At 48.1% G+C, this 27,598-nt stretch overlaps 1 protein-coding gene across 1 annotated transcript; it reads right to left on the reverse strand.

Moving 5' to 3' along the window:
* Nucleotides 1-2,266: 2,266 nt before the first annotated feature.
* Nucleotides 2,267-8,463, reverse strand: LOC123069573 (zinc finger CCCH domain-containing protein 5). The gene is made up of 7 exons (XM_044492460.1): nucleotides 8,125-8,463; nucleotides 7,789-7,949; nucleotides 7,151-7,219; nucleotides 6,853-6,969; nucleotides 6,479-6,766; nucleotides 5,827-6,144; nucleotides 2,267-3,215 (listed from the first exon to the last, which is right to left on the reverse strand). Exons 1-7 carry the CDS (start codon nucleotides 8,210-8,212, stop codon nucleotides 2,853-2,855), a joined length of 1,404 nt encoding a protein of 467 aa, XP_044348395.1. The 5' UTR covers nucleotides 8,213-8,463; the 3' UTR covers nucleotides 2,267-2,852.
* Between the last annotated feature and the right edge of the window lie 19,135 nt (nucleotides 8,464-27,598).

A 27,598-nucleotide genomic window follows, 5' to 3' on the forward strand; every position in this document is an offset into this window, starting at 1 on the left:
ACACGCCGGAGAAGAGCCGACTACCGCAACCATTGTTGTGCCTTCAGCTTTGCTTGCCTCCACCATCGTTGCCACAAAAGCTTCAACACCAACACCGATACCTTCCTCTGGTCTCACTTGTTGATGCCCAGCTCCAAGGATGAAGCCCTCAAGAGGGAAAACAACACCAAGGTGTCATCAATATCCGATCCCACTGGATCAAGGGTTTCCCCCGAAGCTGAAACCATGCGTGAGGGGTGCGACAATAGTGCAATGATGCCTCCAAGAAGGTCTACGACGACCATAGCCGCCGCCATCGCCGGTCATACGCCCAAGGCCAAGACAAGGTCTTCATCCAAGCTCCCAACACCGCCAACCCAAACTAGCCTCGACAAGTCCATCAAGCACCACCGCCACCAAGAGCCAGCATGCCGGCGCAGCAGCCGACCACACTTTGCGGAGTCCGCTGGCGACCACCCACCAGCACCAGCTGCAAGATCCGTCAACTGTCGACCGAAATCAGGGCATTGGACGTAGCCTGATCCTTCAAGCCTTGCCGAGCACGATGTCGGCAGGACCAGAGAAGTGCCACTCGAGGTGAAGAACCACCACGGTTCTCAGCCGCAGCCATGCGCCGGACGCGCCGCCGTGCACCACGCACGCCACAACGTGCTCGCCGGAGGACGGAGACACCGGACCGCAGACCTACGCCAGCCTGCTCCATCTCGACGCTGCTCCACTACGTAGCCCGAGCCGCAACCCCTCACACACCACCACGAGCGACATCCGCCGCCGCAAAGGCACCAGACCCCGATCTGCCCTGACGCTGACCGCCTCATGGCATGCTGCACTTGCACGCCAGCCCTCGACGCGCCTTGATGCTGGTCGTAATGGTAGTATCATGGGTAGTATCATGCATGCCAACTAGGCAAATTTGATGAGATGGCATAGAATTGAATGGAGAAAGAGAGGGTTGAGTATCATATCATGATACCGTATCATATTAAATGGTGTGCTACTATGTGTCATGCATGGCAATAAATGAAGTTAACTATGATACTAACTTATGATACTATGCACTACGGATGTAGTATCATATGCTAGTATCATATGCATGATACTAGTATATGACACTCACCATTACAACCAGCCTAAGGAGCGCCATCCTCCGAGCAAGGATGTCTGCACCTACACCAACGCGCGCAACCACCAGGACCAACGCGGATCTGCGCGCAGCTCCACGCAACAGCCTGCCGTAGGGGAGCGCGACGCGTCCAGGCGCCACCCCGGACCTCCATGTCACGTAGCCCAGTTGAAGGAAGCAGCTCCCTTCCATGTGCCCGCCAGCCATCGTGCCGCCACGCAAACCCACACCTTCGCCTGGAAATGGGCGTCCTACGCCACCTAGCCCAAGCGAGAGGAAAAAGAAGACCACCCCGCCGCCTCTGTCGCATGGCCTTTGGTCGGCGATGTCCTCCGACGGCGGCGAGGGGAGGAGCGGCGGTCCGGGGGTGGTGCCCGGCGACGGCTAGGGTTAGCACCCAGGCCGCTCGCAAAAGGAGCTGTGGGAAATCCTTTAAGGCCTCATTTGATTTGCAGGATTTGCATAGGATTTTCTGTAGGATTTAGATCCTGTGGAAATTTTCATGTGATGTCGTTTGATTTCCAAGATTGTGTTCCAACTGGAACCAATCCTACAGGAAATCCATAGTTCAGTTTCACAGGACAAAAAGAATGATGGACTTCATGGAAAAATCCTGACAGGAAGAAAACCATGGAAAAATCCTGACAGGAAGAAAACCCGCGCGCATGAGTTCCTGTGGTTTTCCTATATACTACAATCAAATAGTAATTGCGTGAGAATTCCTCTGTTTTGCTATCCATGGGATGGATTTCACTGGACAAGGCATCCTAATCCTCTAGTTTTCCTGTTCCTGCACTTTACCAACCCTGTAAATCAAACGAGGCCTAAATTTGATCACGCTTAATTTTTCACCTTTTCTCTCTGTATTTCAAAATTAGATTTGCACTTTTTATGGTTGCAGACACATCTCTCATGAACATTCGAAAAGAAAAAAATATGGGAGCATGTCAGCACCTGATACTTTCCTGGTAAGCAGTGACCGCAGCTTCTACACGTTGTTTTGTTTGGCTCAGTAAACGAACTTGCTCAGCTCGTGGGGACTTGTCTAAAAGGGAACTTAGCTAACAAATTCACAGCAAGAACAAAATGAGCCACACAACTGGTGTTACCTACTGACAGATTCAAACTTATACCGATGAACAATTAAGCAACTGAGCTGACTTAGCTGCAGATGATTCCATCAAGGGTTCGAGTGTTCCATTACGACGTTCTTATGTTCGCATTATGAATATACATATACATATTACAGAAGTTGTAGACTCGTAGTTGCATAACACATATGAGATGGTTAAATGAGCAAAGATTTGGGCAAGATTGCCGAACCCAATAGCCTGCAGGTACAAAACCTCCCTGTAATGATGCATCTTGTGGCCTCCTTCGATAATTATGTACCGATAGAATGGGCACCAGTTAAGTGGATTTCAGGATTCTCCCTCTTCCAATTCAGCAATGAACAGAAAAATGGCAGGGTACGAGCTTGCCACTCCCCATCTATGCATTTATTCAGATGGCAAAGACTGCCACCTTGGCCGTCGTTGTCTATGTCAGCTCCAGCCATATTCACATTGGGTGGGGGTTCTGGGTGAACAGATGCTGAGAGGGGAAGCGGAAACAGATTTGCTGTAGAACCGAATCTGAGCAAAAACGAGCCGAGATCTCATCTCATCTACGCCAAAAAAAAACATCTTGAGAAGCTTTCTGAATATCCATTTTCATCCCAAGAATGGGATCAGAACTCTCCACCATGGATGGTGACAGTGGCACCGGTTGCAGAAGTTGGAGGACGGAGAAGCATGTGTGGAGCATAAATTTTTGACAACTGTCCAGCATTTCCAAATGTAGTTCCAGGTGACGCTGGCTGATTTGCTGAGGAGTCCTTGGCCAGAATGTAATCTGGCCGTAGACCAGAAGATGATGGAGATGGGGCCATAGGAGCAACAGGGAGACTGAGAGGATATGGAGCGATAGGCACGTCACCAAGCGATGATGCTGAAGGACTGTAGCTCAGAGCACCCAGTGGGTGATCAAATTTGCATCCGGGACCGAATTTGCAAAACCCATGCTGTGAATAGTAAAGACATGGCTGGGCACCCTGCAAATTAAAGGAAACTTGATCATAATTTTGCTCTATATGCAAAACTAAAAAAAAAAGTTATGCAATGTGCAGTGCCATTTATCAGATTATCTTGTGTATTTGCATGTTTTGTCACAAGGAATTCAATAACAGATTAAATTCTACTGTGCATTTTATAACTTGCAGCCAAAATGAACTACAACCTCCGTCCCAAAATAAGTGTGTCAACTTTGTACTAACTTTAGTGCAAAGTTGTACTAAGATTGAGACACTTATTTTGGGACGGAGGGAGTACTGCAGGAACATTATATTTATGAGAAGCGTGCTTTCCCAGATAAGTTTGGACGAACATATTGCGATGTGCAAGAAATTAAAGTTAACACAATTAAATTCATAACCATTGTGGCTAAGACAAAAATATGGGACATTCACATTTGTGCCCCTCACTCGAACCCACTACTCAAATTTACCTCTAACTTTTTTATGTGCTCAAATTTGCCCCTAAAAAGCATTTTAGGTCGCAAGAATGCCCTTCCATCTGGTCAAAGTTGTTTGACCAAAACTTTGAAAATTCATGAAAATTCATATGAACTCAAAAGAATGCAAAATAAGATATGAAAATGTTCATAAAAGCATCACCTATATGCAATGTCATTTACGTTCATGATAAAAGCACTCTTTAAAGCTTTTTAGGGTTTATAACATTAAAAAACTATTTAGGGTGAATGCAAATAAATGCACATGTAGGTGATGAACGTAAATGACATGCACGTATAGCGGTATAGGTGATATTTTTATGAACACTTTGATATCTTATTTGCACTCTTCTGAGTTCATATGAATTTGTTATGAATTTTCAAAGTTTCGGTCAAACAACTTTGACCAGCTGGAAGGGCATTCTCGTGACCTAAAATGCTTTTTAGGGGCCAATTAAAGCACATCAAAAAGTTAGGGGTAAATCTGAGAGTGGGCACAAATTAGGGGCAAAAATGTAAATGTCCCAAAAAAGGGAAAATCGATACTGATAGGTGCTAACACATCACACCAAAGGATGTCTGTCAACTGTTGATCAGATATGGAAATAACCTCCAGTAACCTGCACTTTCCGGGTTTTTTCTATGAACTCTAGTGAAAGCAAAAGAAAGGTTTTCCTGATTAACAGGGAATCATAGATAGGACAAGGTACTCCAATACAAACTTTCTACTCCCTCCAATCCATATTAATTGTCGCTGATTTTGTCAAATTTTACTAGTGATGTTATACGGGTTAGTACTTTAGGCTAATGTGGTAACAAGGCTCAAAGGGCTTCAGTATGCCAAGAACAAACATCCATTCCTAAGTTCGTCAAGAATCAAGATACTTGCGACTAAGTCAGAGGTAGTTTCGTTTTGTAAATATGTAAAGGAAGAAATGGTACACATACACGAGATTGTCCAAAGTAAGTACCCACCAGAAAAAATATACAGTATTGGATAAACACAGTGAAAACACAATCATGGATGTGTTGCATGTTTCATTAATAAAAGCCTCCATCTTCAAAGAATTAAGAGATTTTTTTTTTGAGGAAGGAAGAATTAAGAGATTTCATCATAAGACATATGTTCGCAATTTTAAACTTCGTATGTCAAATTTACACAGATGCAGAGCCATTTAAAGCACGAGCACCTGGTCAAGCTAGTGAGCAATAAACAGAAGACACAAGTTATGCAAAAACCCAGAAGAGTGGTTTCCAAAAGCATGCAATGCAGCAAGAATCCTGCATGCAGCGAGTATCCTATCTTATTATTTTCCAATGCTCAGAAGTTTCTTCCCTACCCTTTGCCATCATTATTTTCCGCGTTGGTGCAAAGAAACCATTAAACTTGCACTAAACACAATCTACACTGGACTCTGAATTTAAGAAGAATCAAATAAGTACCACAAGGTCAAAACTCGTATGCATCCTACCTAAATAATATGAACATCGATCTGCATTTGGTTGACGATTCACAAAACACTGTCCTACACATAATATTCTTCAATATACAAAAACTAGAAGAGAAGGTCAATGGACGCAGAATAGACCCTCTTGCATGCACATGTTCTGCTACGGACTTAAAAAACAGTACATTTTATATAGTTGGCTTTGCTTCACATTCTAGTCGACTATACAATAGGCTAAACATAGACTTGAAGGTGCAATTACATGGCAGAACTTTCAACAGTTCTACAGAGTATATGGAAGGTGTATTTGCTGATGAACTAAAGCAATGGAATCCGTTCTTTAAAGTATGGCTACTTGATCGACGTTTGATCCAAATGCATTCACCAATAATTCCTCTGACAGAATACCACCTAGCTGCACTACTTTCAAGTCCTACAGTAACACTCAAAACCTGTAATAACTGGAAAACTGAATGATTACTACTTCCCTAACTATGCATAATTTGCAATTAGACTAAACTACAAGAGTAAATGAAACTTCACTTATCAACTTTGCAGTATCAGAACAATAAGATGTGATGTCAATCTGATCAAGGACAACATCAAAATGATGATTCAGTGGTATGCTTTTGGTTTAACTTCCATTTGAAGATAACATAGTACTTCAATGCAAAAAAATCAGACTGATGTATAAGAGCTACTCACCGGCCGAATTGGAAGACCTAGAGGGCTCAGCATATAGTTGGACCTAGGTGTACTCAGGTACTGAGGATGATTGTATTTACATGTGGATCCAAATTTACAGGTCCCTGTCTTCATGTAGTGGTGGCATTCAGGCTGCCCAGGCCGCTCTGGAAAGACAACTTCTTGTTTGTCAATTGAAGGCCATGTTGAAGAAGACAACGATGCATAATTACTGCCATAAGCAACTGCAGATGGAGGTCCTTGGTGTGATAAGCCATACAATGATCCTGCCTGAACAGTTTGCTGTCCCCCAGCTGACGCGACTTGGTTGATAGGTGGCTAATAAGAAAATAAAAGAGAATGAAGTCATCAGGGCAGTTCAGTATTTTCTTTTTCTGACAATGCATCACAATCTTCATAACACATAAGTACAAAATGATGTTTTGGGTCATTTTTGTAATCTTCTTTTACAACACAATGCTCCTGCTACATTGTGAGTTTGTGAAATTAGACAGTAAACGTTGTATCATTAATAAGAGACCTTCCAAATTTATTTTCTTAATACTTTGGTCCAGATTAAAAGATTCATTTTATATAAAACACCCTTGCTCGATGATCTACTATTTGTAGCACAAAGTTCAAAATGAGAAGGAATACAGTATTAGAAACTTACCATGTAAGGGTTCCATCCCTGCATTGGCATGACTGCAGATGGGTGCATCATTGGAGGATAAGAGCCCGGGAAAAATGATCCGGGCAGAACAGAAGGCCTCCCCAATTGCCAACTGGCTAGAGGTGGATATGGAAGAGGGGAAGAGACAGGCAGTTGTTGAACTGGTGGATACATGTTTGGTGTCTCTGAAACAACACCATGTTCTGGCCCTTCTGGGTGATGAAATTTACATGTTGATCCAAATTTGCAATGGCCAGTTTTGATATAGTAGGAACACTCTTTCTCACCCTGCATAACAAAAAGAATCTTCATTAGATATTGGACAAAGAAGGGCCAAGACTAGATCAAAATTTGGATTGAACAAACAGTCCCACCAGACGCAGAGGGTAACCACAGGAATTTAAGACAACTGGTTGTACAGAACCGCCTTCTCTGGGATGATTATACTTGCAATTAGAGCCAAACTTACAAGTCCCATTCTTCATGTAGTACTGCAAAAAAATATGAAAATTTGATACTGTAAGCAATCCACCAAATAATAAAAAATGCATATATGATGACTGAAATAACAAGTACCAGCTTCTAAAGGAAAGATCTTCTATTCCATACAAATTCATATCACTGTGTGAGCGAGTTTTCGACTATTGGCAAGATGAGGACTAGTTTCATTACCTCACACGGTGGCTGACCTGGGCGTTCTGGATACTCCACTGTGCGTGCGGTCCTTGTCCCTCCATCAAACTAAAAAAACAGAGCACAAAACATGTTGATACCTTCAATCCAAGCTCCTTGAATAGGTAGTATGCTCCGCATAAAGTTCTCACTTCTACAACAACTCACTGGAAACATGTGAACACGGCTATCTACTTGTGCTGCAAGGTAAAAATAATCCTAATAGAAAAATGACCATATGACCGAGTGACTGATCAGGCCTACAACATAAGCAAGTGGCAGCGTAAGCAGAAAGTGGGCCTTCGAATTATCAACATCAACCGCGAGACTAAGACAAGAAGGCTTATTATAGAATGAGTCAATCACATAATCAACGACAGCAACCGACGGACTGCACAATCAAGTTTCACTTCCATGGGCTCGTGACAGGCTCCTAAACCATAACTAGAATCAATTCAATTCAATCACAGCAAGAGGCTTGAGCTGGAAGCTCCCCTCCGCACCAACCAGCTGTAATTGAACCTGTCGGTCATTATCAGGGACTGGCGAGTCGTAAGTAGCAAGTCCCAACTGGACTGAAGTGAAGCAGAGCATGATGGGGGAAATAAAATCGGGAGAAAAGAAGCGGCCCGGCTCACCGCGGCAGCGCGATCGCGAGGGTGGTTGTAGCGGCAAGTCTCCCCGTAGCCGCAGGCCCCCGTGCGGAGGTAGTAGACGCAGTTGGCCTCGCCGGGCCGTTCCGGCAGCCCCTCCCCGGCGGCCTCCTCTCCGCCGGCCAGCCCCAGCCTCCACATCGACTCTGCGAGAACACAAGACGCCGCGGCACGCAGCGACATTCGCACGCATCAGGCAGCATCGAAGATCCAAAACCCTAGCAAGCAAACGACACACAAACCGCCTCCTTTCCCAAAACACACGCGCAGAAACAGCCGGTCCGAAATTGCGCACATCGGGGCCGGAATTGAGCGGTGTACCTTCCAGGCCGGTGGCAGCATCGGCGCGGCCGCCCTCGGCGCCACCCCCGCCGCCGTCCTTGGGGGACGCGGCGTACGACTCCATCATCGAGCAGCTCCCCGAATGCTCCTTCCGCCGCGGCGATCGGGCGGGGATCGGGCCGGACCGTGCCCACCCGGCGGCCGCGCGAGCAGAGGGAGGCTCGAGCAAGGGCGAAAGCGAAGCAAAATCTCTCGCTCTCGGGTGTTGCTTCCTCCGGACTCCTCTTCTCCCCCTTCCCTCTCCCTCCCTTGCAGTCGCAGCCCCCGCTCGTCCCGTACGCTCGCGTCGTGTGGCCTTTTCTGCGTGAGTGGGACTCACTCACTCCCTCTCTCTCGCTTGGGGTGGGGGTTGTCGTGGCTCGGACAGCGCGTGGTGACGTCGCGTAGGCGCCAAGAAGCGGGGGTGGCTGGTGAGACCGAGGGGAAGGCGGGGGTGGAAACGCAAAAGGGAAAAGTGGTGGGGGGAGTGGGCAGCAAGCCGCGGGCCGCATTCAATGCGCGGTCGTCCTGACGGTCGGTCGCTCCTCCTGCCCGCCGCTGCTGCTGCTGCCACGGCCCTGGCCCGGGGTGGACGGACCCCACCGCGGCGGCACCGTCATGTGCCCACGCGCCCGAGTCCAGTCCCAGCTTAGGATGCTCGGTCGACATCTTTTTTATTGGTTTGTTTGTTTTTTTTGCCAGGACCAACAACGTGTGGAACAATCTTTGTCCACCGTTTATTCGGTGCATGGATAGTTTGGTGATCTGGTAGGTGGTGGTCCGGCGGACGCACTCCCCTTCCATCTTAAAAACGTTTATCTTTTCCTGTGTACTGTATGTTTTTTTTTTTAACTTCCAATCTACTCCCTCTGTATAAGAGCGTTTATCACTACTTTAATGATCTAAATGCTCTTATATTAGTTTACAGAGGAAATATTCATCATCAATCATGATTGTACAAATAATACTAGAAATATCCCAAAAATAATATTAGAAATAATAAAATTACATCTAGATTCATGTACCACCTAGCGACAACTACAAACACTGAATCGAGACGTAGGCGCGCCATCGTCATCGCCCCTCCCTCACTGGAGCCACGCAAAACTTATTGTAGTAAGCAGTCGGGAAGTCGTCATAGTAAGGTCCTATAAGGTCAGCGCACCAGAACAGCAACTACCACCGTTGAAAGAGAAGTTTAGATCAGAAGGATCCAACATGTAGACACACGGACAAAGATCGGGTCCACGTGGATTCACTGAAGACAAACGTCGAACGAATCTCGCAAGATCCGCTGGAGATAAACCTCCATACGCCCTCTGATGACGCAGCACCACCGAGATGAAGGCTAGGCGGGAAGAACCTTATTCCATTTTCAGAAAACTCTAAGCAGGACACAAATCCTAACAAAACTCAGAAAAGCATCAAGAAACGAAGCTCTCCCGCCAACAAGGGTAGGGATCCACCATGCCTCCATGGCCCTAAGGCCGCATGAGACGAGGCAGATTGGCGCCAGTGCCAGCGAGAGGCTAGAGAAACCCTGGCGGCGACTGGGTCTAGCGCACTTTCCCTGACAGTTGGGTAAGAGCGCACATGATAAAGTCGTCCACACACGTTGCTTTCAAACATTGATATGGTCTCTCTTTTCTATCTCGAAACAGGCTTTCACTCCGCTTTATATATAAAGCAACAACCAAACATAGTACACGACCGAACGATACAAGGAAATGGGGTGACCCTCAAACAATGCCGATCCCAGGAAAACCGGGTCACGCAGGACACACGCGACTATGCTACCAAAATATATTACAGGAGGAACTGAGAGCAAGACCATGCTAAGCCCTAAACCACCTAAGCTCCATGACAACGCCCCTAGGAGGAAAAACGGTGCCAAGCCTCATCGCTGCCGAGCCACAGCAGATAGGGGTTTTCACCCGGAACTCGGACACGAAGAGGAGTACCATGACGACGTCTTCAAGGCAATAATGGCGCCCACGGGCATCCCCCTCATTGGCGACAAAGCGCAGAGCTTTCACTCGGCAACTCCCCCACGTCACCGGGTCTTCAAGACAAGCGCGGCGAGCACAAAACTCTATAGCCGGATAGGGGCACCGCCTCCGTCAGAGATAGATATCGTGCCCGAGCCACCCGTTGTCCCCGCCTCACCGCCCACACAACCAAGAGGAAGGGCCATCACCGCTGAAGGAGCAATTTCCCGTCAAATCCCTCGGTAGGTTCATGACGAGACTAGAAGTACCGCAATGGAGTCTGCATACATAGTTTACCCAGGTTCGGGCCTCCAAAGTGTAATACCCTACGTCCTGCTTTGTCTTGGTATTCATGGTGAGGGGATACCTCATGCAGAGGATTATAACGGTGTTTGAGAAGTCTCCAGATTGGACTGCTAATGAGGACCCTAGGCCTCCCTTTATATAGACAATAGAGGTCTAGGGTTTACACAAGGGGGAAACCATATTGATACGGCCGCCGCCTTCTGCCTTGGGGAACACGCTCATCAGCCTTGCCACCCTATAGTTCCATGATTGTCTTTGGGCCTGGTGGGCCCTGGTCAAGGCCGAGGCTGGGCTCCTTGAAAGCACAAGTGCTCCCTGGGTGATTTTGGTAATTAATGTCAGCATTTCTCTTGTTGGACTAATATTTCTACCTAGTATATTTCGGATAAGTTCAACATTGGGGTGGCTGGACAAGAGGATGTGGAACCCCTTCAAGATGCTAAGGACAAAAATTGGCAAAAGCTCAAGACTCCACATTTTCATTTTAGTGATCCAAGATCACATTGAGTCCATAGGAAAGCCAATACTATTAAAAGGGGATGAGGTGTTGCTTAATGGCTTACTTGCTCAAAGTGCTTAGTGATATGCTCCAAAGCCCTCAACCACTTTCTCATTTCCACATATGTCCTAAACCTAAAAGTCAAACTCGGCCCCACCGATTTGATCTATCCGGCGCCACCGAGTTCATTTGACATAGCCACTGCCAAACCCTAATCAGTTCGGTCTCACCGATGGGATCTTGGTCTCACCGAGATGGGCTTGCAAATTCTCTGCTACCTGTTGCAACAAAATTGGTCCCATCGAGTTTGTGCAATCGGTCCCACCGAGTTTGCTTGACCAATTCTCTGTTTGCTTATTACCAAAATCGGTCTCACCGAGTTTGTGTAATCGGTCAAGCGAAGTTTAGGTTTTACCCTAACTCTTGCACATCGGTCCCACCGAAAACTCTAACGTTCACATTTTAACCTGAATCGGTCTGACCGAGTTTCACCATTCGGTCTCACTGAGTTTGGGAATATGTGTGTAATGGCTAGATTTTGTGTGGAGGCTATATATACCCCTCCACCCATTCTTCATTTGTGGAGAGAGCCATCAGAACGTGCCTACACTTCCACCATTCATTTTCTAAGAGAGAACCACCTACTCATGTGTTGAGACCAAGACATTCCAATCCAACCACAAGAATCTTGATCTCTAGCCTTCCCCAAGTTGCTTTCCACTCAAATCATCTTTCCACCATAGCCAAATCTATGAGAGAGAGTTGAGTGTTGGGGAGACTATCATTTGAAGCACAAGAGCAAGGAGTTCATCATCAATACACCATCTATTACCTTTTGGAGAGTGGTGTCTCCTAGATTGGTTAGGTATCACTTGGGAGCCTCCGTCAAGATTGTGGAGTTGAACCAAGGAGTTTGTAAGGGCAAGGAGATCGCCTACTTCGTGAAGATCTACCCAAGTGAGGCAAGTCCTTCATGGGCGATGGTCATGGTGGGATAGACAAGGTTGCTTCTTCGTGGACCCTTCGTGGGTGGAGCCCTCCATGGACTCGTGCAGCCGTTACCCTTCATGGGTTGAAGTATCCATTAGCGTGGATGTACGATAGCACCACCTATCGGAACCACGCCAAAAATATTCGTGTCTCCAATTGTGTTTGCACACTCCAATCCCATCGCTTTACTTTCTTGCAAGTTGCACGCTTTACTTTCTGCTGCTCATATACTCTTTGCATGCTTGGTTGAATTGTTTGTGAATGCTTGAAATTGTGCTAATTTCCTACCTCAACTTGAAAAACTTAAAAACTGCTATCTTTGCTTGTTGAGGATCTAATCAGCCCCCTCTAGACACCTTTTCTAGATCCTTTCAATTGGTATCAGAGCATTAGTCTCCATTGCTTTGGTTTAATCACCATTGGAGGAAGATGGATGAGTCTACGTTGGGGAGTCTTAGACGAAAAGTGCCTACGCTTGATGGAGAGTTCTTTAGTGAGTGGAAAAATGAGATGCTTGGACTTTTTCATGAATATCACTTGAACAAGTACATTACTACTCCTTGTGAACCCCTTGTTGACCCCTTGCATCCTACCCATGATGAGTCTCTTGATATGATTCGCAATCTTGATATCAATCTTATCACTAGAGGTTTGCCTAGAAATTTGATTGGTCACTTGCCAACTCTTGATTGTGCTTATACTATATGGAGATTCCTTGAGGAATGGTTTCCGGACTATTCCTTGAAAAACTTAGATGAGATTCTTCACAAGTCTATTGCTTTGAATAAGATGAATCCCAATGATCCTAAGTTTGGAGATTGTTTATTTGAGCTTCGTGACCTTATGCGTGCCAACGAAGATGTTGGAATTATTAGCAATATCATTTCTGAAGCTATTAGAATTCATAGAGATGAACATTGTCAAAATCATATATCTAATTAATCACTCTCTCTAGGAAATGATCATTTGCAAGATGATGTTGAACATGGATACTATGATGAGGATGATGATAGTGATCTTGATCTTGAAGAGTCTATGAGACACTTTGGTCTTATGGCTAACCTTCGCGGCTACATGGACGGAGGAAAGGAATGTGTCCTTTATAGTGGATGTACCAATCACATGACCAGAGACAAGGACATGTTTCGTGAGCTTGCTAAAAACGACGACCCTCGAAATTATGTCACTTTCGGTGATAACTCAAATGGTAAGGTGGTTGGCCTCGGTAAGGTGGCTATCTCACATGACAACTCCATACAAAATGTTATGCTCGTTGAATCTCTTGGCTATAATCTACTTTCTGTATCTAGACTAGTTGACTTTGGATTCAATGTCCTATTTACTAAAGTAGATTGCCAAGTGTTTCGAAGAGATAATCATAAAATGGTCTTTACCGGCATACGTAGAGGTGATCTATACATTGTTGATTTCACTAAAAAGGCTCAATCTAGAACTTGCTTAATTGCTAAATCCTCTAAAGGCTGGTTGTGGCATAGACGGTTAGGTCATGTGGGCATGCGAAATCTTGACAAGCTTATTAAAGGTGATCATATCCTTGGTGTTAAAGATGTTATATTTGACAAGGATAGACTTTGTAGTGCTTGCCAAGCAGGAAAACGGGTTGGAGGAAACCACCCCGTGAAGAACATCATGACCACGAGGAGACCACTCGAGCTACTTCACATGGATCTATTCGGTCCCAATGCCTACATGAGTCTCGGTGGTAACTCATTTGGATTGGTCATGGATGATGATTTTTCAAGATTTACGTGGGTGTTCTGATGTGGAGCATCCCTCGACTACCCGCACCGACACTCCATCACCACCGCAAGCACCGAGAGGACCAATGACAAGAGCACGTGCACGCGCCATCGAGAATGAGGTTGACTCTCTCCTCTTCGAGTTTCGTTCGGTTTCACATGAGAATTGGATTCTACCTCAAAGAGACTCGCTATGCATTCTTAGGCACCAAGAAGATGATCGTGAGAAGGAGAAGACATAGACCCGAGCACCCATGGAGCAAGGGAGAGGAGAGGAGTACGAGAAGAAGGAAGGGCTGCAGCCCCTGGGCACCCCGGGTGCCCGACTGCTTCGGCCCTGGGTGCCCGGCCACAGCCTGGGCAGCGCCCCAGCCGGCCCCGGGTGCCCGGCCACAGCCTGGGCAGCGCCCCAGCCGGCCCCAGGTGCCCAGCCCCCACCTGGGCCTCGCCCAGCCCACCCCGGGTGCCCGGCCAACTGGCCCCAGGTGCCCGGCCTGCCCCCCTGGGCCGCGCCCAGCTCCACCCCGGGTGCCCGGGCCATCAACCCCGGGTGCCCGGCCTGCCCCACCCAGCCACCTGCGGCCGCCCCGGGTGCCCGGGCCTTGGACCCCCGGGTACCCGGTCCTCCATCAGCCGGCGCCCCTGACCGGTCCAGGTGCCCGGCCGGTTTGACACTGGGTGCTCGGACTCCCCTGGAACATCCCGTGTGCTTTTGGCCTTTTGGCCCTTGTACCCCTCTCTTCCTCTTGTTGCGTCCCTAGCCTTTATATACTCATCTCCTAGGTCATTTGGAAGGATAGCAAAGTATTAGATAAAAATATTGTGAGCTTTGCTCCTTGTATCCCCTCCTCTTGGAGATCAAGACCCCTCTTGGGAAGAATCCTTGTGGATTACAAGACCTCCCAAGGGAGTAGATCATCATCAAGACCTCACCTCCTCTAGGAGTGGGAAGAAATTTACCTAGTGCTTGTTTCCTTGGATTGATCTTGTAATCTTGTGGATCTCATGTATGCTACTCTAGTGGATGTGATATTTGGGTTTGTTTGAGTGATTTGTGTCTTGTGTTCTTGAGAGTTCTTCCTCTTCTCCCCCTCCAAGTGTGAAAAGATCCCCTCAAGGGTTTCACCCTACAACATCTTGTTATCATGAGCAAGGTTGATTCACATCTTGGAGTCCCATCCCCCCAATTGCTAGCTTGATTTTGTTGTTTTTCGTCCAAATTCGAAAATCCCCACAAAAATAGCCCCAAAAATTTTTCTTGCAATTTGTTGGATCTTGTGAGATTTGGTTATTTTGGTCCATGGATTTGATGTTTGGCAAGTGGATCTAGCCCCTCCCCAACAATCCCCACCCTTCCCACCACCAAATCCTCGAAATTTTGCATTTCCCCCAAATTTTCCGCCCAAACCGGAGACCACCGGGTGCCCGCACCTCGAACCACCGGGCACCCGCACCCCCGGGCTGTTTGCCCAGCCGACCCCGGGCACCCGCACCCCTCACCCTAGGCTGCCCACACCCCCCAGAATCAGCCCACCTACACGACCAATTTGACCATAACTTCCAACTCCCAAGTCCTTTTTTGTGTTCTTTAGCTCATTTGGAAGCTCTTTACATCCCCCATCCACTCATCTCATTACCACCACCATTAGCATCAATCCAAAAAATCATCACAAAAACACCCACCTTTCGCATTTGACCGATTTTGAGTTGCATTTTCCGTTTCCTAAGGTGTTTAGGCTACTTAGGAGCGTGTGACATCGACATCACCATCATCACCTCAGAGTCATCTTCACCGCTAACCGTAAGAAAGGACGGTAACCTCGACGACCCTTACTTATTACCTTGCTTTTGCATTGATAGCCCGAGCCATTTTGCGTTGCTTACCCGTCGAGACTAGCAAGTTGAGAATTGCCAGTCCACACTATTGTGCACCATAGTGATCGTGTTATCATCTTTGTGCCATAAGTCTGTGACGCCCCCGATTCAATCGTACACTAATCATACACGCAAATGTGTACGATCAAGATCAGGGACTCACAGGAAGATATCACAACACAACTCTAGACACAAATAAAATAATACAAGCTTTATATTACAAGCCAGGGGCCTCGAGGGCTCGAATACAAGCTCGATACACAAGAGTCAGCGGAAGCAACAATATCTGAGTACAGACATAAGTTAAACAAGGATGCCTTAAGAAGGCTAGCACAAAAGCAAAACGATCGAAGAGGCAAGGCCTCCTGCCTGGGACCTCCTAACTACTCCTGGTCGTCGGCGATCTTCACGTAGCAGCATCCATCGGCGGTGGCATCTGGCTCCAGGGATCCACCATCTGGTTGCATCAACCGGAAAGAAGAAGGAAGGGGGAAAAGGGGTAGCAAAGCAACCGTGAGTACTCATCCAAAGTACTCGCAAGCATCAGATCTATACTAAGTATGCACTAGTATCAAATGGAAGGTTTGTATCTGTGGACTGAACTGCAGAATGCCAGAATAGAGGGGAAGGCCTAGCCTACTGAAGACTAGCATCTTCACGCAGCTCCGAGCATCTTGCAGCATGTAGAAGAGTAAAGAATAGCAGTTTATAATTAACAAGCATGTTGTAACATTAATGCCCAGAGATCCTTCCTCGACTCCCTGCGAGAAAGCAATCCCGGAGCCACATATCCAAGTATCCGTTCGTAGTTGTATAAGATCAGGATATAAGTCTGAACGTCCGTTACCGTGGACACGGCTATTAATAGATAATCTTCCCTGCAGGGGTGCACCATGTTTGCCAACACGCTCGATCACGTTGGCCGGACACACCTTTTTGGGGTCAATGCCCGGCCTCGGAAGATCAACACGTCGCAGCCCTACCTAGGCTCAGCAGAGAGGTCCCCGCCGGTCTACATCCTAAGCACTCCGGGGTCTAGGCCCATCGCCCGTTGCACTCCGGATCGTTGCGTACAGGGCGGGTCCAGGCTCCACCACTACAGGATGGTGCCGGCCCAGCCGTGCCGCACTGCTGAACTGGACGTCTGACAAAGCTTCGGCTGATAATGCGACGCCGAGGCCCATAACTATTCTCACATGGTGGTTGGTGCGTAAAGGCCAGAGGCCAACTTAGAACAAATACCCAAACCATAGTGTATTATTAGCTTGCGGAGACGAGCAGAGACTCACGATCGAAAGTGACCCCGTCGCCCCGTCTCGTGGACTTACGACAAGGGCCTAGAATGCCCGGCCGTGCCACATCATTATCTTGCGGGTGCTCTCCGGGCCCGCCCGACTTTCACCAAGGTCTCAAATAAAGTCAAGGTAACTGTGTGTCCAGACATCAAGCGGAAAACCCGAGGAATCACCCCTGGTGGATTCCACTCAATGTAATCATCAAGGTGAACGTAAGAGGGACCACCCTCGAGGTTCACACTTGAGGTGTTGAACGACAGAGCCGTATCGGGAATGGTGAAAGAGGAAATCACCCTCGATGACCATGACCGAATAGCTACACTACAGAATTATCATCAGGAGTGCGTTATGAGGGATCACCCTCGGCACTCGATAGTAGCTCTGCAGAGTCGAGCAACAAAAGGGGCGTGATGTGATGTGAGGTGTCGGGCTCTGGTCGTCGATCACTTTCGATCGTGAGTCTCTGCTCGTCTCCGCAAGCTAATAATACACTATGGTTTGGGTATTTGTTCTGAGTTGGCCTCTGGCCTCTACGCACCAAACACCACGCGAGAATAGTTATGGGCCTCGGCGTCGCATTATCAGCCGAAGCTTCGTCAGACGTCCAGTTCAGTAGTGCGGCACGGCTGGGCCGGCACCATCCTATAGTGGTGGAGCCTGGACCCGCCCTGTACGCAACGATCCGGAGTGCAACGGGCGATGGGCCCAGACCCCGGAGTGCTTAGGATGTAGACCGGCGGGGACCTCTCTGCTGAGCCTAGGTAGGGCTACGACGTGTTGATCTTCCGAGGCCGGGCATTGACCCCAAAAAGGTGTGTCCGGCCAACGTGATCGAGCATGTTGGCAAACGTGGTGCACCCCTGCAGGGAAGATTATCTATTAATAGCCGTGTCCATGGTAACAGACGTTTAGACTTATATCCTGATCTTATACAACTACGAACGAATACTTGGATTAATGTTACAACATGCTTGTAACATTAATGTTACAACATGCTTGTTAATTATAAACTGCTATTCTTTACTCTTCTACATGCTGCAAGATGCTCGGAGCTGCGTGAAGATGCTAGTCTTCGATAGGCTAGGCCTTCCCCCTCTATTCTGGCATTCTGCAGTTCAGTCCACAGATACAAACCTTCCATTTGATACCAGTGCATACTTAGTATAGATCTAATGCTTGCGAGTACTTTGGATGAGTACTCACGGTTGCTTTGCTACCCCTTTTCCCCCTTCCTTCTTCTTTCCGGTTGATGCAGCCAGATGGTGGATCCCTGGAGCCAGATGCCACCGTCGATGGATGCTGCTACGTGAAGACCGCCGATGGCCAGGAGTAGTTAGGAGGTCCCAGGCAGGAGGCCTTGCCTCTTCGATCGTTGTTGCTTTTGTGCTAGCCTTCTTAAGGCATCCTTGTTTAACTTATGTCTGTACTCAGATATTGTTGCTTCCGCTGACTCTTGTGTATCGAGCTTGTATTCGATCCCTCGAGGCCCCTGGCTTGTAATATAAAGCTTGTATTATTTTATTTGTGTCTACAGTTGTGTTGTGATATCTTCCCGTGAGTCCCTGATCTTGATCGTACACATTTGCGTGTATGATTAGTGTACGATTGAATCGGGGGCGTCACAAGTTGGTATCAGAGAAAACTCCTTGGGCTTTTGGCCCATCTGGAAGGTGGGCAGGCCAGGCGGCCCACCCCACTTACCTCCTTCCCCGCTACAGGAACAGGAGGGGGGCCGTGGCAGCCATCCACGGCGCCATGGCCGCGGTGGCAGCCATCGGCCGGCTCCCCCTCGCGTACAAGACCACGGCGCCTCTCCCCTCGAACCCTAGGACGCCCCTGCCTCACCCTCATACCTCCTCGTGCCGCACCTCGCTTTCCCTCGACGCATCTACTTGCCTGAAGCCTCGTCACCGCGCCGCCGTCGTCCTCGTGGCAACCGGCCTTCCCCCGCCAAGCTGACGCGTCCAGAAGCTTCACCACTGTCGCGCCCTTCGTCTACGCCGTTGGGTTGGACCGGGGAGGCCCCGTACGCTCGCCATCGCCGTCGTCCGTCGCGTACATCATAGACCGCCATCGACGATTCCCACGGCTCCGGTCCACCCCAGGCTTCCTCGACCGTGCCGACGAGCTCTTAGTGAGCTCCTCCTCCATTCCCCCTGCTTGCCCCCTCGATTCGTTGCGGTAGCCTCCGTCCCCGAGCTTGCCGGAGCTCGCGCGTACGCGTACGTATGTACGTGTGTTCTGCTGCTGCTCCTGCACTATTATTGCCGCCCGCTCCCCGCTGTGGCTTGCTGCGCTGTGGCTGCTACTGCTCCCGCGGCCACTTCCGCCTGCGTCCGCTCGCCGCTGCCCCGGCTCCGCCGCTCCTTGTGCGCGTGTGGCCGCGCCCCCGCTCCTGCTGCGTGCTGCTCTTGCTATTGCCGCTAGCTGCGGCTCCTTGCTTGCTGCTAGCTGCTGCTACTGCCGCCTGCAATCACCGGCTGCTGCTGCTGGTGACCACGGCCACGGCCATGGCCAAGGCCGTGTGTGGTGTGTGTGTGTGTGCACAACCAGCCTCACAGCTGTGCCACCAAGCCGGCCCTTGTTTAGTTTAGTTGGTAATACTTTAGTGCTCAATTAGTATAACAACAAATGACAATTGGTCCCCTCTGTTTATTAGCTTTAATTAGTTGTTCTAAAAAGGCTAAGTCTATGACAAATGGGCCCCGCTGTTAATTAAGCAAGATTTTCCTAAACTACTAGACTTAGAGTTAATGACATGCGGACCCACTTCTACTATTCACTGGTTGACTAGTCTCTGTTGACCTGGTCAACTAGGCCTCTGGCCCCATCTGTCAGCCACATGTGCACAATGTTGGGTACACTTCTGTGTACCCGTAGCATTTACTGTTTATTTTCGAAATAATAATAATTTTAGAAAATCAATTAAAACTTTGAAAAATAATATAAAATAATCCATAGCTCGGATGAAAATGTTTTATACACGAAAGTTGCTCAGAACGACGAGCCGAATCCGAACACGCGGTCCATTCATCCGACACACGTCCCTAGCATAGCAAACATGCAACCTTTCCCCTCCGGTTCATCTGTCTGACAGACGTCCGGAACCGGGAAAACTTTCCCGGATGTTTCCCCCTTCGCCAGTATCGCCTAGCGCCGCATTAGAACACCTCTAGCCCCGCTTATAATCATGTTGTGCATATGTGTGCGTGTATTTACTGTTTCTTCCCCCTCTTCTCTCTGGTAGACCCTGAGACCGCTGCTGATGCCGCTGTGATCGACTACGTCGACGACGACCCTCCTTCTTGTCTGAGCAACCAGGCAAGCCCCCCCCCCCTTGATCATCCCGATATCGCCCATTCTATATTCTCATGCTTGCATTAGATTTTGCTACTGTTATTGTTTGCTCCTATTCTAATGCATAGCCTGCTTTTGTATCGGCTTTTGTTACCTACCTGCTTATCCTAAACTGCTTAGTATAGGTTGGTTAGTGATCCATCAGTGACCCCCACCTTGTCCTTGTTGCCCCTGCTTCATCATCGATGCCTCGATCGACGTGAGCCGTTCAGTCCACATATACAAACCTTCCATTTGATACCAGTGCATACTTAGTATAGATCTGATGCTTGCGAGTACTTTGGATGAGTACTCACGGTTGCTTTGCTACCCCTTTCCCCCCTTCTTTCTTCTTTCCGGTTGATGCAACCAGATGGTGGATCCTTGGAGCCAGATGCCACCGCCGATGGATGCTACTACGTGGAGACCGCCGACGACCAGGAGTAGTTAGGAGGTCCCAGGCAGGAGGCCTTGCCTCTTCGATCGTGTTGCTTTTGTGCTAGCCTTCTTAAGGCAAAACTTGGTTAACTTATGTCTGTACTCAGATATTGTTGCTTCCGCTGACTCTTGTGTATCGAGCTTGTATTCGAGCCCTCGAGGCTCCTGGCTTGTAATATAAAGCTTGTATTATTTTATTTGTGTCTAGAGTTGTGTTGTGATATCTTCCCGTGAGTCCCTGATCTTGATCGTACACATTTGCGTGTATGATTAGTGCACGATTGAATCGGGGGCGTCACAAAGTCTCTCCCGTGCATATCTTACATACTTGTCTCATATCATACTCGGCTCGAGCATCAAGCATAGAAAAAAGAAAGAAAGAAAAGCTTTTAAGCAAAAGAGGAGAAACAAAGAGCTTGTAAGCAATAGCATTGAGCCTTTTTGCATAGTTATATCATCTTGGTCATCACATACATAGCATAGTTGGGATTGAAGACGGCATGTTTCTCTCATAGGTTGGTGCACAAGCGTATATTGCCCATTTAGACAATCGAGCTAGCGTCTCTCTAGCATTCGCACAACTAGAGCATTTTCCGTGGTTGCACATTTTGAGCTCATTCCTTGGTTGTGCGGATCCCATCTATCTTCCATGTGTGTGTTCCTAGTGATATCTTTGGGTTTGATCTATTTGCTTTACTTGCATTTTTGTGAACCTTCTCAACCTTATCGATATCTTGACTAACATTTGCTTGAAATTTTTGCCACCATCCTAACCGAGCTCCTCCATAAGCCTCTTATTTGTAGGTGTGAGAAACAAACCCGGTTCCAATTCTCCTATTGTGGCATTACATTGAGTGACACTTGTTACATCCTCAATCCTCGGAGAAGGTAACTTTGGTATTGTTCTCTCATTTTTCTACTCACCCCACTTGGTTATGATGGATAGGCCAAACTCGTCGGCGAACCCGCTTTTCGAGGAGCAAGGTGATGATTTCCGACTTCGTCTCCAAGAACCACTTCTTCATCATGCAATGAGCGCTTCATCAAGAAAGCGAAGCATTGGGTGAACACTTGGAGCAACTCGCCTCCGACCTTCATCAATCGAAAACAAGGAACCGCGACTACATCGACGCCAAGTTCACCACACAAATGGAAGAGCTCCGCGACATGATCATGCAACGCCCGTCTTCCTCAACCGCTTCTTCAAGACGGCGCCACTCAAGTCACCGTACAAGCCAGCCATCTTCCGACTACTCCTCTTATGATGCAAGTCCTCCACGAGCTCGCTTTCCTCGATGAGATGTTCCTCAAGATCGCCAAGCACAAGACAATCTGTTCCATGGCAATGGCTTACAAGACCGAGTTCGAGCACGTGAACGGGTGCGACACCAAGCGCAAGAAGCAATGGAGCAAGAGAAAATACCTCCACAAGTGCCACATCAAGTACCTCAAGAAGATGTCTCCATCCGTCAAGCACAAGCACTCGAAGCACAACAAGCACTACGCGAGGCCACTAGAGCCGTTGAAGACCGCAACCGCCAAGTGCAAGAACAAGAAGAAGCTCTTCGTCGCGAGATACAAGAAGAAGCCGCCCGACGCGAAGAGCAACAAGAAAGGCGCAACCAAGCGCATATTCCTCGTCCTCCTCCAAGACAAGAGCGACACTAAGCGGAACAAGTGCTTCAAGACCCTTCACCATGCCAAGAGCGACATCGCGAGGAACAAGCATTTGAGGACCTTCCTCCACGGCAAGAGCGATATCAAAACCACTACCATGACGAAGAACTCCGCTATGGCAAGGTCAAGTTCACCATGCCCAAGTTCTCTGGAAGCAATGATCCCGAAGAATATCTCTCATGGGCCTTGAAGGTGGACAAGATTTTCCTCCTTCACAACTACGACAAGGAAAAGAATATCGCCATGACCTCCCTCGAGTTCCAAGACTACGTCCTCATTTGGTGGGAACAAGTGATCGAGCGACGACATACAAGAGGCGAACCACCAATCACAACTTGGGAAGAAATGAAAGAAGTCATGAGAGCCCGCTTCGTGCCTACTCACTACACTCGTGATCTCTTCAAGAAGTTGCAACTCCTCAAGCAAGGCACGAAGACGGTGGAAGAATACTACCAAGAAATGGAGATTGCCATGATATGAGCCAATGTTAAGGAAGACAATGAGCAAACAATGGAATGCTTCTTGAACGGCCTCAACCACCCAATCAAGCGGATTGCTGACTTCCAACCATACTCAAACCTTCTCGAGCTAGTTCATCAAGCGACCAAGGCCGAGCGACAAGTGCAAGATGACTTCAAATAAGCCAAGTACTCGTCCATGACCTACGGCTCCTACTCTCAAGCTCCCGTGACTTTGGCACCTCCTACCTCAACTAGAGCATCACCAAGTACCGACCACAAGTCAAGTTCCAAGCAAGCTGCGCCTTCCTCGACTCGTCCTCCGGCAAGCACCTACAAATCCAAGACTCCTTCATCTTCGACGCCTACCGATGATCCCGTCAAGACAAGTTCATTCAAGTGCTTCACATGTGGCGGCCAAGGACACAAGTCTTTCCAATGCACCAACAAGCGAACAATGATCTTCAACGATGATGGCACATACGACTCGATGAGTGAAGAAGAAATGGAAGCCATTGAGCACATGGCCATGCACCGGCGCGTGAACGAAGATGAAGATGATCAAGTCTTTTGTGACAACGATTCAAGTCCCTCTCTCGTGGTCTCCAAGGTCTTGATTCTCCAACACCACCAAGACGAAGACCAACGGTGCCACATCTTCCACACCAAGGCCGGCATCAATGGGCGCTCCGTCAAGGTCATCATCGACGGAGGTAGTTGTCACAACTTGGCAAGTGAAGAGCTATGTTCCAAGCTGCAATTGGTCAAGAAGAAGCACCTTCATCCCTACAAGGTGCAAATGGCTAAGCGACTCCGGCACCATTCAAGTGGAGCACATGGTGCAAGTTTCTTTCAAGATCGGCGCCTACGAGGACACCTTAGAGTGCGATGTGGTTCCTATGTCTGCGTGCCACCTTATTTTGGGAAGACCTTGGCAATTCGACCGCGGCATCATCCACAACGGACGAACCAACCACTATAGCTTCAAGATGAAAGGCAAGGAGTATGTGCTTTGACCAATGTCACCAAGCCAAGTGATCGCTGATTGTCGGATTTAGGGATCCGGCAACCCTTGAGAGGTTTGAACTCTGGGGTGCGTGCAGAAATCTCAACCTGCCCAGCCTGCCTACTCGCGATCCTCCCTAGCCTAGCGCGTCGAGCTCAAAGAGACACAATGACACAGAGATTTATACTGGTTCGGGCCACCGTTGTGGTGTCATACCCTAATCCAGTGTGGTGTGGTGGATTGCCTCGAGGGGCTATGGATGAACTAGTACAAAGGATGAACAAGCCTCAGGAGGTGAGGTGTTCTTGAGCTGGTGTGGTGCTCTACTTGTTCTCCTTTCGGTCCTTCTCTATGGTGGTGGCTAAGTCATATATATAGTGGCCTTGGTCCTCTTCCCAAATATGAGTGGGAAGGGATTCCACACGGCGGGATTTGAAAGGGGACAAGTAGTACAGTCTATCCTGACAAAAGTAGTCTTTTCGCCTGCGAAAAGCCTCTGGTCATGACGCTGCGGTGGGCTCGGTGATGACCTCCGTCCTGCCGTCCTGGCGGTCTTGGTCTTGTTACGCCAGAATGGAAACCTTTGGCTAATTCCTCGGGACTCCGCGCCTGTGGCTTGCCTCCCTTGCACCAAAGAGGAAACCTGCGCTCTGCACCCGCCTGGCCTTGGTCATCATGGCTCACGTCAGCCGAGCCTCATGAGATAACTTGCATAGAACTCTTCACCCCTCAGGAGCCCTCCTGAGGAGGCCACTTCCTTCGGGGTTTTGGCATCGTCCACCTCGCAAGGCTTGGCCCCTCGCGAGGGTCTTGTGGCGTTGGTGTTGAAGCTGGGCCGTACCACACCGTCAATGAAGCCACGTGGGGGGCCGTAGGTAGGCAGGGCTGGATACCCCCGAATCCAGGACGTCGACAGTAGCCCCCGGGCCCAAGGTGCGCTCGGACTTGGCTTCTAGGCGAAGTCAAAAGGCAAGGGCGGAGCACCGGCGGCCCTATCAGACTGCGGCCCTGAAGACACGTGGTGTTTGATGGGACGTGGGCGTATCCACTTCCCCAAACCGCCTTGATATTCGATAGGACCCAGCAGCCGCCCGCCGTCAGTGCAACTTGCCTGCAGTGTACCGTGCCCGGCTCTTGTTTCCTCCTTCCCAATCTTGCCTCCGTGTCCATAGATCTAGTTCCGGTGCCTTGCCCTCTCTTGGTATTCGCCATGGCTCCCAAGCCGAGGAAGAAGAAGGGGAAGCCTCTCGCACCGGCCGGTCCACCACCGGCCTTGGAGCCAGCCCTTGAGCAGTCGACGGTGATCAATAAGGAGGGGCTGGACAAGGTTCGCCATGTGCTCGCCGCCGACTCCAATGAGGGGAGGGCGACGGCTGTCCGCCCTGCGTCTTGGCGAACCAGAGAGATGAGTGCCACTGAGATTCCCATCCATCTCCATGCTCTTCTTGCTGAGTTGATTCCTCCCTTCTCACCTTTCTTCAATGCCATGATGTTGCATTACCAGATCCATCTGCTGCATCTGGACCCTCGCTCCATCCTCCTCCTTGCCGTCTTCGCCTTCCTCTGCGAGGCCATGGTGGGCATCACTCCCTCACTGGCCTTGTTTCGCCATTTCTTCCTGCTCCGGTTGGCGGACGCCCGCCAACGCTCTGGGTGCGCGACTGCTATGTCTTGAGCTTGCGTTGGTTTTCCTTGAAGAGTAAAGGGTGATGCAACAATAGTAGCGTAAGTATTTCCCTTAGTTTTTGAGAACCAAGGTATCAATCCAGTAGGAGGCTCCTCAAAAGTCCCACGCACCTACACAAACAAACAAAGAACTCGCAACCAACACAATAAAGGGGTTGTCAATCCCTTCACGGCCACTTGCGAAAGTGAGATCTAATAGAGATAGTATGATAAGATAAATATATTTTTGGTATTTTATAATATAGAGGCAAAAAGTAAAGATGCAAATAAAAGTAGATTGGAATCAAATATGATAAGAGATAGACCCGGGGGCCATAAGTTTCACTAGTGGCTTCTCTCAAGATAGCATTAGTATTATGGTGGGTGAACAAATTACTGTCGAGCAATTGATAGAAAAGCGAATAATTATGAGATTATCTAGGCATGATCATGTATATAGGCATCACGTCCGCAACAAGTAGACCGACTCCTGCCTGCATCTACTACTATTACTCCACACATCGACCGACTCCTGCCTGCATCTAGAGTATTAAGTTCATAAGAACAGACTAACGCCTTAAGCAAGATGACATGATGTAGAGGGATAAACTCATGCAATATGATATAAACCCCATATTTTTATCCTCGATGGCAACAATACAATACGTGCCTTGCAACCCTTTCTGTCACTGGGTAAGGACACCGCAAGATTGAACCCAAAGATAAGCACTTCTCCCATGGCAAGAAAGATCAATCTAGTAGGCCAAACCAAACCGATAATTCGGAGAGACTTGCAAAGATAACTCAATCATACATAAAAGAATTCAGAGGAGATTCAAATATTTCTCATAGATAAACTTGATCATAAACCCACAATTCATCGGATCTCGACAAACACACCGCAAAAAGAGTTTACATCGAATAGATCTCCACAAGAGAGGGGGAGAACATTGTATTGAGATCCAAAAAGAGAGAAGAAGCCATCTAGCTAATAACTATGGACCCGAAGGTCTGTGGTAAACTACTCACAACTCATCAGAGGGGCAAGGATGTTGATGTAGAAGCCCTCCATGGTCGATTCCCCCTCCGACGGAACACCGGCGAAGGCTCCAAGATGGGATCTCGCGGATACATAAGGTTATGGCGGTGGAAATTGTGTTTCGTTGGCTTGGACGTTTTCGGGGTATGTAGGCTTATATAGGAGGAAGAAGTACGTCGGTGGCCGCCCGAGGGGCCCACGAGACAGGGGGCGCGCCCTATAGGGGGGGGGGCACACCCTCCTATCTCGTGGAGGCCTCGGCTACTTCTTGACTTGCACTCCAAGTCCTCTGGATCACGTTCGTTCCAAAAAATCACGCTCCCAAAGGTTTCATTCCGTTTGGACTCCGTTTGATATTCCTTTTCTTCGAAATACTGAAATAGGCAAAAAAAAACAGCAATACGAGCTGGGCCTCCGGTTAGTAGGTTAGTCCCAAAAATGATATAAATGTGTAAAATAAAGCCCATAAACATCCAAAAGGGTAATATAATAGCATGGAACAATCAAAAATTATAGATACGTTGGAGAGGTATCAAGCATCCACAAGCTTAATTCCTGCTCGTCCTCGAGTAGGTAAATGATAAAAAAGAAATTTTTGATGTGGAATGCTACCTAGCATAATTCTCAATGAATTTTCTTTATTGTGGCATGAATGTTCAGATCCAAATGATACAAAATAAAAGTTCATATTAACAAGAAAATGGTGATACTTCAAGCATACTAATCAAAGTAATCATGTCTTCTCAAAATAACATGGCCAAAGAAAGTTATACCTACAAAATCATATAGTCTGGTTGTTGATCTATCTTCATCACACAAAGTATTTAATCATGCACAACCCCGATGACAAGCCAAACAATTGTTTCATACTTTAATAATCTCAAACTCTTTCAACTTTCACGCAATACATGAGCGTGAGCCATAGACATAGCACTATATGTGGAATAGAATGGTGGTTGTGGAGAAGACAAAAAGGGAGAAGATAGTCTCACAGTAACTAGGCGTATCAACGGGCTATGGAGATGCCCATTAATAGATATCAATGTGAGCGAGTAGGGATTGCCATGCAATGGATGCACTAGAGCTATAAATATATGAAAACTCAACAAAAGAAACTAAGTGGGTGTGCATCCAACTCGCTT

The sequence above is a fragment of the Triticum aestivum genome, chromosome 3B (assembly GCF_018294505.1).
Source record: "Triticum aestivum cultivar Chinese Spring chromosome 3B, IWGSC CS RefSeq v2.1, whole genome shotgun sequence".
Taxonomy (NCBI): domain Eukaryota; kingdom Viridiplantae; phylum Streptophyta; class Magnoliopsida; order Poales; family Poaceae; genus Triticum; species Triticum aestivum.

Excerpts from the sequence above, each read along its gene's own strand:
- LOC123069573 (XM_044492460.1), bottom strand. The coding sequence starts at position 8,212 with ATGATGGAGTCGTACGCCGCGTCCCCCAAGGACGGCGGCGGGGGTGGC. Across the intron at positions 7,950-8,124 it reads TGCTGCCACCGGCCTGGAAG|AGTCGATGTGGAGGCTGGGG; the intron begins GTACACCGCTCA and ends GTGTTCTCGCAG. Across the intron at positions 6,970-7,150 it reads CAGGTCAGCCACCGTGTGAG|TACTACATGAAGAATGGGAC; the intron begins GTAATGAAACTA and ends ATTTTTTTGCAG.